At 40.5% G+C, this 12,651-nt stretch overlaps 1 protein-coding gene across 2 annotated transcripts in view; it reads left to right on the top strand.

The window, feature by feature from the left end:
- Positions 1–12,651, top strand: part of pdlim5b (PDZ and LIM domain 5b) — a 50,936-nt gene continuing 38,285 nt past the window's right edge. For both annotated transcript variants that reach the window (XM_049603734.1, XM_049603732.1), the window contains exons 1-2: positions 1–151; positions 6,495–6,600. In XM_049603734.1, the coding sequence (XP_049459691.1) occupies positions 6,502–6,600 (99 nt within the window). In that variant the 5' untranslated portion in view covers positions 1–151; positions 6,495–6,501. The remainder of the gene's footprint in view (positions 152–6,494; positions 6,601–12,651) is intronic.

The following is a 12,651-nucleotide window of genomic DNA, read 5'->3' as shown; positions in this document are numbered from 1 at the left end:
ACCGCTCTGAACCCTCCTACCGGCAGCCAGATGAGGCAGGCTTATATGCGGAAGTTTCAGTTCCGCTCAGTCCAGTTGACTCCGAAACTGAGAACAGACGGACTAAAGCCACGCTTCTCTCCGCACACCAGACCCGGCTCCACAGCGCAAGGTGAGTACTGTACAGCAGGCTCGGCTTCATCTGACAAAATCATTTAATGAATTAAACGAGACAGGAAAAGTCACTGCGCGTGCTACCGTTAATTTTTCACTGCGTTATGTGCTTGTTACAAAGTGACAGTTAAAAGAACACATATGTAACGTTAACTGTAACCTGACACAAACCTGCGATATTGTTTTATTGCTCTTATTTGTGTCACTAAAAAGTGACAAATAGGATAAAAGTCTGTCAGAATTGCACTAATAATGTCAGACATGTGTTTTATGTGACACACACACACACACACACACACACACACACACCGTGGCGACACATTAAAGTTCAGTTTCCGTGAGAAAAACGACCGTGTTGTATTTTACAGACGCTAATGTACGGTCCCTAAAGTAAACACACGACTGAGGACGACCTGAGGGATTATCACTCTGTCCCATGACTACAACTGAAACTAAACACTGAGTTAGAGTGTTTCCTCTTAAAGATATATTTAATGGTCTAGACTTTCACACTGAGGTAAGTCACTTTGTTGAATTAAAAGATATGAAAAGGGAAAAGTTATGAAGAAAAAGTGTCCCATAAAGTCAGGTTGGAACAAGTTGTCCCACTGACATTGAGCAAGTCAAGGATATTGTACAGTACATTTTAGTGTACAACAGTTTTTGGTGTAGTCTAACAAAAATGTAAGATCCTTAGATGTTCATTCAACAAAAATATGACAGACAATATAAATGTCATAGGCAGCCCACTAGTGAGGTGCAGTACACTTTGAAAACATCCTCTGTGAGTCAACATGTCTTGCAATGATGTCACCAGGCGTTATTGTCTCCTGAAGCATTGTGAAATGAGCATGACGTCTGAAAATCAGTCACTTTTATGCTCCCCAGAACTCTGAGACATCATTTTCCCGATACCCAAAGATTACTTGAAGGAAACACAGCTGTATTTTGACATACGCAGTGGAGAGGACATGAAGGTCACACTATTGAATGGCACCCACAACCCTGTTGACCTGTGTTTGATTCACAATTAAGAAAGCTTTTCTGCTGTGAGTGGAGTTTAATTCTTAAATAAAGTTTGGCTTATTCAACCGTGATTAGGAAATTACCCCACATTTGAACCTGAATGTCCCCTCAAAAAAAGTCCTGCATGTTCCCAGCTGGCATGCCTTATACTCTCCGATTTCGATAACATCTAAATTCAATATCAGACTGTTTAGATTATCTGCCGACTAATTAGATCAAGCAAGTTAAAATAACATCTGCAAGAACGTATTAATGTCTGAGACAGTTGATAACTTATTCAGCATGTCCCATTAGTGCTGCGCTGAAAGGATTGTGGTTTAATCTTGTTTTTGGTGTGAAAGTGCTGAAATATTTATTACAATAAAGTACCACTATGACAGGAACTTGAGAGATAAGGCCCAAGTGGAAAATAACCAGAATTAATCTGGAACCAGCGTAGAGAAGGGGTTGATGTGAGTGCTGCTGATAAAATGCTTGTGCACAGCTCAACTGTTTTTCCTCAGTTTGGGAACACTGAAAGGTGTGTCTGCTCATGTCTATGCATGATATCATTAGAGATTGCAAAACAAGCAGGGACATGAGATGAGCCTAATGTTTGCTCTCTCCATATAAGGGAAAGACATGCTACTGATATGTGGGTATGACTCGAGTGTGATCCAGATTTCGCCATCAACATTTTTGTAGGTTTTACTGAGATGTCCCAGTTGGCTACGAAATCTAATACTGAAAGAATCTGTTGTGAACAACTGTTGTAGTTGTAACAGAGCTATTCAGTGCTGTGTATTGAGAGAGCATGTCTTCAAGCCATTACTCAAAAGTCTTTGAATAAAACTTACAGTGTTAATGTTCATTGTGTCACCTCAGAAAATTAAACATTCTTTTGCATTACCAGTTCTGGCGAAAATAATTGGAGGTCGATATTACCGTCTTTAAGAGGCTGTAGCACATTTATTTTTCTGTGAAACTAGACAGCCTAAGGCATTCATTGGTACCAACCATGTTGGCATAGTTTGTTTGGAAGCTCCAAAGTGAGGCTAAATTTTGGCAAGGGAACAACTGGCATGGCCATTTTCAAAGGGGTTCTTTGAACTCTCGCCTCAAGATAAATGAATGAAAATGGGCTTTCCCCTAAACTTCAGTAGGCTTGTTCACAGTAAATGTTTTGTTTCTGACAATCATGTTTTCCTTCAAATTAAAGCTGTATTTCTGTCTTTTAAGAAAAAGGACAACCAGCCTGCTTGAAGAGCAATGAATTGTCTAACATGTACAGATACATAACACATTAAAACAGGATTGTTGTTGAACTCAAAATGTTAACTGTGCCGGCACTAAGGCCCTGACAAACTGAGCTGATTGTCGGCTGTCAGTCATCCGTGGCCCTTGTCGCTGTGGTGTGTCCTGCACCGTTGGCCCTCGTCTACCCTAGTTGGCCCTAGTCAGCTTTTTTACTGCTGAGTCAGCATGTTGAATCGGCGTCAGTGACTGCAGAGCCCGCCAGGGAATGAAATCGCTCAGACTGGGAGTTCAGCTCAGCACACAAGAAGAGAAACGGAAGTGAGGAAAGTAAACAAATAGCTAAAGTCCAGAGGGAGTGAGACCAAAACAAACATGTTACATAATGAAGATTATTTTTCTTTAGGTATTGATTTCTTAGACACAGTTTCTGGTGCTTTGTGTTATTGTTCACTGGTGCACAGTAAATATGCTTTGCTCTTTCAACATTTGATTGTGTTGTTAATGTGCTAACTGGCTAACTGGCGTCAAGACATTTTCCAGTTTCCCTTTTTGAATGATGATTCCACACCACCGCCGCGCTGGTGTGTGCATGCAAAGCCAAAACCCTCCATACTGACATAGTTTTCAACTAGCCTTTACACTTCAAAAGCATAACTGAATTCCTGAAATTCAGGTATGGCTTTTGGTTGGTTTTTCAGTGGCTTCATCTGGCCATCCCTTGGAAAATTTTCTGAGGGCATCACTGGTGTGGACTCAAATGAAATGGTAAACAAAGCTTGCAACAATGAAGGACGTTTGATGCAGTTTGATGAGTTTAAAAAGAATGGGTTGAATTTCCTGGAGAGAATGTGTGGTCAATACACTGGGTTAGGCCTTGAAATTTCCCTAAAAATAAACATCTTGGCTCGCCTCAACCCTGGTCACCTTGAAGAGGGAGACAGCTGTCTTTACTTGGATGCTTTCTTATTATAGTCCTGCATATTCTGCATGCATGCGCGTGTGTGTATTTGAGTTTGATTGTGAAAGTGTGTTGTATAAATAGTAGAGCTATGTGCTCTTTGCTTTCCAGGTGTTCACCTCCTTCCTATCACTTTCACATGTGATTTTATTTCCATCTCTCCACCCGCCCCGCACACCCTTTTGTGGCTCCTTTTTGCTGGCTCCTTTAAAGAGCCTGTTCCCCTCCAGGCAAGATGGTGAGACAGCGTGTAGGCCAACCCCCTGATTTGATGAGATGAGTGTCTCGTACAATTGACCAGGTGATGGGCTACAGCAGGTGGTGCTGTGTCCCTGAGGGAATTTGTGATGGCAGCATGACTTACAACCTCAAAATGACATGCCTGCAGGAAGACAAGGCATTATTATTCATGACATGCTCATCAGGAAAGTATGTTTTCGCTGCAGTGCCCAGTACGCAAATGTGTGAATATTTCTTTTTCAAGGCAAGCACTGAAACATTTAATTGCTTAGTCATGTTCACATGTTCTTCCAGTAGTGGATTATGTCGTGAAAAAGTGAAATCCTCTTCATCAAAGCCAGAAATGAAAGAACAGAAACTCAAATGTCTGCCATCAGCATTAAAAATCTTTCAGTTTCATCTTGCAGTTCGTTACACCAGAACTGTAAGTCCTAGCCGTCTCTGGTTCTCTAACAATGAACCTGTCTGTTCAGAGTTTGACTCATCTTAGCTTCTATATGTAATTTCCCCTTTTCCATATAATTGCAATGCACTTTATGACATATAATGCTTGTGGCTTAGCCTTGCACATCCTGTTTTCATGTCAACATTCACTCTTCCTGTTGGGCAGGGCAAAGGTGATATATTTCCACATGATCTGCGTTTTCTTTTTTTTTTTTTTTTTTCTGAACTTGTGCTCAGAGGCTCACAGGCACACAAATCCACCACAGCCTGTTAGCTGAATACTCATACCAGACTCAAATTAAAGTGTTCTGCGAATATGGTATACCAATTTCCTCAATCATTAACCTAATACATGTCATAATGCACTAAATGCTAGCATGTGACTGTACTTAACCTCAGTCTTGCTTCCAAAAAATAGCTTGCAGCTTCGATTTTTCAAGGGAAATGGAATGCATGACAGGCAAGGCTTAAACCAGTGAAACTCAATAGTGCATGAAATATTTTACTGTACCAAATAGTCCTCGCTGTGTCTCACTTTTGGAACTGTCCGTTTGATTTGAATGCACGCATGTATAATCAGGATATGGTATTTGTGTTCATGCATGAGGTCATATAGATGATGGTGCATTTAGACATTGAGAAATATGAGGCGAACCTGCTATTCAATGAAACGTTGAGTTGGCAGTGATTAAAGCAGAGCTCTATCAAATCTCTGATCATCCAGGGTGTGCCTCACCCTCACTGTGACCCTGTGCAGGCCCGGCAGCAGGGGAAAGGCCAATGTTCACTGTTACATACTAAGGATACAGGCGGGGTTAGCAGGATGCAAATCTTTACAAGATATTTTATGTCAAGTTTTCAATTTCTTAATCACCATTGCTAAACCCTAGGAATGTGTGTTAAGGATGATGCAGGTACAGGGCTGTTCACTGAACCATGTCCTGCTGGGAATTGAATATCAATGCTTAATCTTCGGAAATGCTTGACTTACCTCTGGTTTGTTTGTTTAACCCCCCTTGTGTTGTATAGGGATGCAGAATATAGTGGGTGCCTTTAACACAACATATTTTTCACAAGCAGTGAGTTCAGCGAAAAGACACTCCAAAGTGCAGCTTCAGTTGCTCTGCTGAGATTCTTTTAACAAACAGTCAACAATGGATTAGGCTTGGGTGTGGTATCTGTTTTTCCGTACCTTTATACCTCCCTGACATTTCACTGGGGTACACAATATATAACGGTATCTGTGTAAATCAAACAAACAAAAAAAAAGTAAAAGCTGAGCTAAGGGTGATCAAAGTCATTGTAGCATGTGTGTCACTTTCTAGCCTACACTGCGGTGTGTTTAGCCTACTTAGACACGTCTTGCTGGGTTTAAATACTTATAGCCCACAGAATAATGACTAGATAGGAACTAAGTGTCCTTTTTGTTGTAGGACCCGATGAAACTTGTTGCTGCAGCGGATACTGACTCATCAGTGGGCTGAACAGAGATGATGTGTTCAGTAAAATCATGTGGCTATTAAACCACATTTGTAGTGGAAGGAAGTCATGTCAAGCTAGTCCTGTAACGTTATCCCCACCACTCTCAGTTGCCATCTTTCTCAGCTCAGTTCAACCAGTAGAGACTGACCTCTGGTGGTGCAAGCTGTTCACTACAATGCATCACCTCAATGCAGCATCTCCTAATCAGTTTAATGGAAAGAGAAGCACCTGTATTTTTAAGAGTACTGAAAATCATACCCTCTGGATTTCTAAATACTCCAGTATACCCTTATACCCTGATACCCCAGGCCTACAAAGGGTAGTCAATATGTGCACCATTTAATTCTTATTTGCCCAAAAAAGGTTTCTCCAAAAACATCCAAAATGTTCAGTGAAATCAGGTGAGCACTTTTTGTCAAATAGCCATGTTATAGTGAGGTAATCCATTCTTAGGTGTGCTTAAAATGATTTTAACGCCCTCTTATTGCTCTCTGAACATGACTTCCTGTTGCATATTAAATCCTGCAATGCAAAGCTCATTATGGGTTTTCTCATAGTCTTTTGAATGCCTGTTTATTAGCAGTTGAGAGGATATACCTCATATGATATATTACAACTCACTTTTAACCCCGTTGTTAATGGCACTGCTTGCAGGACCAGTAACCTGCTCTAAAGCTGTCGGCAGAGAGCTGGGACCTTCAGGAGGGGACTATTAATAGACTGTTGTACTTGACTTTAGATATCTTCAGTGTGATAAAGGTGAAGCCAGTAGTCACAGCAGGTCTGGTGAGGTGTTACTGGGTGACAAAGAAAGAATGAAAATAATATCGTTTTTTAAATACTAGTTGTTGTCTGCACGCCAATTTTGCCTCTTTGGCTGGAGTTTATCTCTTTGTGGACGATATGTCCGTTTCTTGCACAATAAAGTGTAACATAATTATCCGTCTGTCTCTAGGTGAATCATGACCAGCAGCTACAATGTCTCCCTGACTGGCCCTGCCCCCTGGGGCTTCAGACTGCAAGGAGGGAAGGACTTCTGCCTGCCCCTCACCATCTCACGGGTGAGTAGAACACACACACACCTAACACTTATGTACCCTTCACTCCATGACAGTCACCTCTGAGGAATGCTGTTCATACTATGCCATTTGCCCAGTCAGTGATGAAAGCGTGTGTGCCATTCATCTCTTGTGTGACACTCATTGCTGGATTTAGACACCTTCTCCAACAGCTCCTGGCCTCTGTCACTCCGTCCCCCATGGTCGTGACTGACCTCCTGCCAAGGCTGTGACTATTGTCAACATAATGTTACGTAACTGAACCGTAACCACAGTATCTGTCAATTTAAAACCACTCCCTTTAATTTCTCCGGCAGCCATTTGGGATGTATTTGGAGGATTAAGCTGTTAATGGCTGCTGTCATTTTGGGTATTCAGAGGGCGGATGGTGCTAAGTGTCCTGGCCTTTCTCCCTGGCGTTAGTCCTGATGCAAGGCACAGGAGACGACTGGGTCTGAAGAGGAAGCATCAGAATCTGTCCTGAAACGGCCCATTTGAGTGAAACTCTAGAAAGCCGCAGTGGTTCTGTAATAACTATTTGGGACTTTAGGTCGCATAAATTCAAACTGGGATTTGGCTCTGGCTGAACAGGTCCTGTTGAGCCCTCAACTGGGAGATGGACTGCTGGACTGGACGGCCTACTGTTTGAAAAACAGGCCTGTTTATAAGACCGGTCCAGCTTCAGCCTATACATAGTTGAACTGTTTATGTTCTTGGCGTAAAGGACGTCTGTGCAAAGCACTGTGATTGTTGCACAAATTACAAGACGCCTGCAGTGCAGCTTACTATTACACTGTCAGGCAGTCTTTTTCAGCCCAAGGGTATCTGACGCGTCTCAGTTATACTAACATTGCTTCTTTACAAATAGGGTTTAAAAGATGTCAGCTTGTCCTCTGCCGGTGTATACTGCGTTTGACAAACTCTGGCTGTTGCAGAATGAGTTGTGTTATTCAGTTCCTGCTGCTTCCTGTTGTGTCATGACCAAGGTCAGTGCCTCTGTTTATTTATTGTTGTTGGAAGGATCAGTTACAGAAGTTTGAAGGTTTTGTTTGGAGAAGAGAAGTGACTTTTCCCAAGCGGATACATAACCATAGATTATGAAAAGGCCAGCATAGCTGCTCAGACTATTTTTATGCCTTGCCACTATGATAATAATGGAATGAAGGACAGCATTTTGTCATGGGGGCATGTAGCTGTCAGTTGACATCTTGTCATCATATCTCAAAAACAATCCATTAATGAAGCACTTCCACTCCTGTCACCTGATTAGATGTTGGAGCATCTTTATATATAAGAATATATAAGAATCTAAGCTTTTCCGGAGAGGATGAGGAGAAAAAACTCAACATCAAATTGGCCATTTTGACTTTGTTGCCCTTTCAATTTTGGCATCAGTCCAGTCACACGAGCCCAACATCTGCTCAGAATACGCCTCCATTTTTAACAGCTCAGTACAGTTTCACTTGAAAATGCATGCAAAAACAAGCGTGCATTGACCCTAATGTCACACTGATTTTCTACTATTTAGTAAGGAGAACCCACAATATGATATTATTGCAATATTGCGATATGCTGCATATTGCGATAAAATATATTGCGATATATTGTGATTTATTACCTTTTTATCAACTGCAAAGTATTTCCCCAGTAAAAAAAATCCTCAGCATCATCTAGTGGACTGAAAAAGCAATTGATTTTATTATTCTAGTACAAAAAGTTGTATTAAAAGGCGTATTTGCAAAATTCGATAATGTATATAATAATAGATCGATACTTGCCATCTGCGCATCAATACAATAGATTGATACTTGCCATCTGCGCATCAATACAATATCGCCATGCAAAGTATTGCGATACTATGCTGTATTGTAATTCCCCCACCCTTACAATTTAGACATTAATATGTATTTATCTTCATAAATGTGAGACATGTGAATTGATGACAGCATTTTCAGTTGATATGGTGCAGTGTACACACTCCATGTGTATAAAAAATTAAAAGCAGCTGGGCCCCTGACCCCTGATGTTTGAAGGGATGTGCTATGTCATGGTTCTACTAGAGAATTTAATATAAAATGAGACAGGTGAGTGTGGACAGATGTCAAAAAAAATCCTGCCAGAAGCCTTGAATCTATTAAAATCATAAATGCATGTCATGTGGTAGTTCTGATTATTTCTCCATTTTTTTGTGGGTTTTGCGGGGAAGCTACTCACGGACCACAAAGTGTTGCATACACCTCCTGTGTCCACCAGCAGCATTGAGTCATCAGCGGTCGGGAGCATGCCTCAGTACTGCTGAGCCCGGCAACATGACTCTCACAGCTTTTCACTCCATCACATTGTCGGTTAGTGTCATTCCTGCGACATATTTTCATCCCAGCGCGTGACCAGCAAATGGCACCAGGCACCATAAATGGTTCAGATTTCTCGCTGCTGTCCAGGCGCCAGGAATAAGTCTCTCTTTTGTCTGTTTATCTTCCAAATCCTTGTGTCACATTAGATGCAGCCAAAAAAATGAGTGTGGGACATGTGTTATGTGTGTTGTAGTAGCTGGAAATACATACATTTTCTCAAATCTGATAGATGTCAGATCTATCAGTGCAAGTAATCTGTGAACCTGGTGTCTGTAATGTACGTTAAAAGAGTCGTTGTGTTTACAAAGGGAGGAGTAAGGTACATACATGGAAACATCTGCCAACAGTTTAACCATTACATGTAGTCCAGTTCCTTCATTAGCCGAGTGCCGAGGAAATTGTGCAGATCACAGGCCCATTTTAAAGTTCATTAGAGACCCATGATGCTAAATAGACTGAATTTACAGTAATTAATATGCCTCCACATTAAAGCTTATATTTATTTTGCTAAGATGGATGCGATTGCCATGGAATAATGATGTAATGACTTTACTGTACATATGCGTACCATATGTAGCTGATCCAAAGATTACATACAGTACCATATATAAGGCTGGTTGCTTACAAGACAACCACAGCCTGTTAACCAGAGGCCTTTTTATAGGAATATATGGCTTTGGCCTAATAATATCACTAAATCACAGTATGAGGTGGAGTGCATATACTGTAAGTCATATGTATTGTGTGATATTGAGTTGGGACTTTGGTTGAATCTGAGACCACCCAATAATGTAAGGATGACTTATGAAGGACGGGTTTAAAATGACGGATATATGCGTGGGTGTCTGCTCTCCTGTTACCCTTCACTCTTTCCATCATCGTCTGTAGTTATTCAGCTCCTTATTAGGCATGTCTTGATAGGCCTCCACATGGGAAAGGCTTGCACTCAAGAGCGTTTTAACGTTGGTTATAAAACAGCAGAAAATGTGTTTTAAAAAAGACAAAACATAACACTGGAGTGAATTAAATCTGTTTACACTCAGTAAATTGAGTTAAACAGTTCATAAATTCACTGGACTGTTATTCTAAAAAAGATGTTATGTAAGAAAAGTTTATCAGAGCTTAAGCTAAAGTAATAACCAAGTAAGAGTATCTCACACCCACCTACGTGTCTGGTTGTTGTGGGTCAGTCGGGGGTCAGCACTGTAAAAATTCTCCTCTCTTTTCCCATTGACCCCTCACTTCCCCCTCTTGTCTTTCATGGCCTTTTGGTTGTTGTTTTACTGGCATGCGATACTCTCAGTGAACATTATACAAACTAATTTTAGCTCTGTGTTTGCAGTAGGCTCTAAGCTTCCAGATTTTTTTTTTCTCTTTCAAGCACTGCCATTATGCGTTAATATGGTGAGGCTACTTTCACTCTCAAAGAAGAGGAATGTGATGATGGGGGTGTATCTGGGCAACCGACATCAACATGAGGGATAAAAGGTATTCTTTGTGCATTGGTTGTAAAAGTGGAGGATCCAAGAGGCAGACAGCTCCACATTGGGTAGCTGACAAATATTATTAGCTGGATAGTAATAATTAGAACTATAATGTCATATCTATCAAGTATATGTCTGTTATGAGTTAATTATTAGAGCTTTGCTTTGTGGGTTTTCAGTGAGAAACTGAGGCAGCTGTCCTCTTTACAAGTATTAATTCAGTCTGAAACACCCTTTACTGTGTTCTTTGATCTGACTATAAACATGTCCTATATTCAACAGTTGTTTACTATGCAGCTTTACATTGAGCATGTGCTGAACTTGAAAGGCCGACCACTTTCATTTCCTCTCCACACTCTCTGCACACTACTTAAAAACTTACAATCCAACCTTGTCGGCATAAGTTGGCAGCGTACGTTTCTGCAAACCATGGATAATACAACATTTGAATGCTTATTTTGTATTGGATACACTGAAACTTTACACTTCAACAATGCTGCGGTTAACTTGTGTTTAGATTTAGGCATAAAAAACACTTGGTTATGGTTAAGAAATGATCATTTTATGCTTAAAATATCCCATTTGGGGCACAGTCTAGGCAGGGAAATGCTTTTCGGGCCACTATCCCCGCTGAAAAATCAGCAGCTGATCGCTACAAAACACATTTGGTGCCTAAAAAGTGACTCGCTACATCACAACTGGTCTTGTTGTTTGTTGGTCTTGAACAGTGGTCTGCAGCTTGGCAGGCATCTCACCGAGGTGTCAGGCCATCCACTAACCATTCCACCTTCAGATGAAAAATTCTGCTTATATAATCACTTTAGACATGCTTATATGATGTGTGAAACCTTCAGATGTAATGTATTTCTGGTTTGCAGAAACATACAATGCCAACATTTTCTTCTGGTGGCTGGGCTGCGCAATCAAATTAGGTTTGTAGAGCAAACAATATGGATAACCTTCAGTGACATTCAGCTACTTAACTATTTTTAAATTCAGAATTGATTAATCATCTAACATATCGGCAGTTCAGATGATGCACTTATTGGTGGACATTGCATTATTGTTTGCTGTGAAAGGAAACACTTATCATTTCACATCTCAAAAACATAACAGCTACATTCAACATGCAACATTCACCCCTGGTCATTCAGATATTTTTTTAAAATTATTAATTTATAAAACCATGCACCTGCAAACCAAAAGGCATCAGTAGATGTGCTATGACTGAATTGGCTCCATAGTCAGGTTATTCTAATAGTGATAAAGGGTTAATGTTGATCAGATAATACGACTGTACATGATAGCAAGTGCTAAAGTGCAAGTAACAGAATCCCTGCCATTAGAGGAAATGCCTCTTGTGTTTTCATCACTGATTTACAGTCAATCTGCCGAGAAGTTTGCATCTTGTGTAGCTCACTGTGATAAAGAATAATCTGTATGACATTAAGCCATAACTTTTGGTCAAGCTCAGGTCCAGAAAAAATAAAATCAAGCGGTGAAAAGCTCCCCCGGCGTTTCAGCAAACTGTTGAGACAGATAACTTGTGGTCCGTGCTGCAAAGCTGTCAAGCAGTTTGTCTGTATTTCAATCTGTCTGTTGAATTAAAAATCTCTCGAGCATTTTTACATGGAAACTTAACTTCAATACAACCCAGAAATTCTATCCCGTATTTCATAGCTTTGAGAATACACACTTCACGGGGCATATTTAATAATCTGTCCGGGGTCATAAAGATGTGCTCAGGTTGCATATGGCTTCAGTGGAAAACTGTTATCTGTTTGATCCCAGTATGATCTCCCTGGTGTCTGTCTACAGTTGTATCGAGGGCATCTGCTTTCAATCTCTCTAATGCTATATGGCAGAGCTATAAAGAATAACCAAGCTGTCACTTGATTTTGATTTAGACCACTCACAGTCTTTTCTTTCTGTTGTGATGAAAGATATTTAAAAGAACAGTCCACTTTTTCTCAGTTTGAGAGGAGAGAGGAATGTGCTGTGAATTCACAGGTGCAGTGGGACACTGCACATCATCTGTCTTCATGCTTGCAGCTTGAGCTACAACCTGCGATTATCTTATTGTTTTAAGATCAGCTGGATTAAAGACATTATCAGCAGTGATAGCCACTCAGTGTTATGCAAATTGACTGAAATTTAATAATTACTTACAATTACAAAGTCACTTCACTAAATAATAGTAAATAAAAGTATTTGTC

Source organism: Epinephelus fuscoguttatus, linkage group LG18 (genome assembly GCF_011397635.1).
Source record: "Epinephelus fuscoguttatus linkage group LG18, E.fuscoguttatus.final_Chr_v1".
Lineage (NCBI taxonomy): Eukaryota > Metazoa > Chordata > Actinopteri > Perciformes > Serranidae > Epinephelus > Epinephelus fuscoguttatus.
Note: the sequence above shows the minus strand (reverse complement) of the source record. Positions and strands in the feature narration are given on the sequence as shown.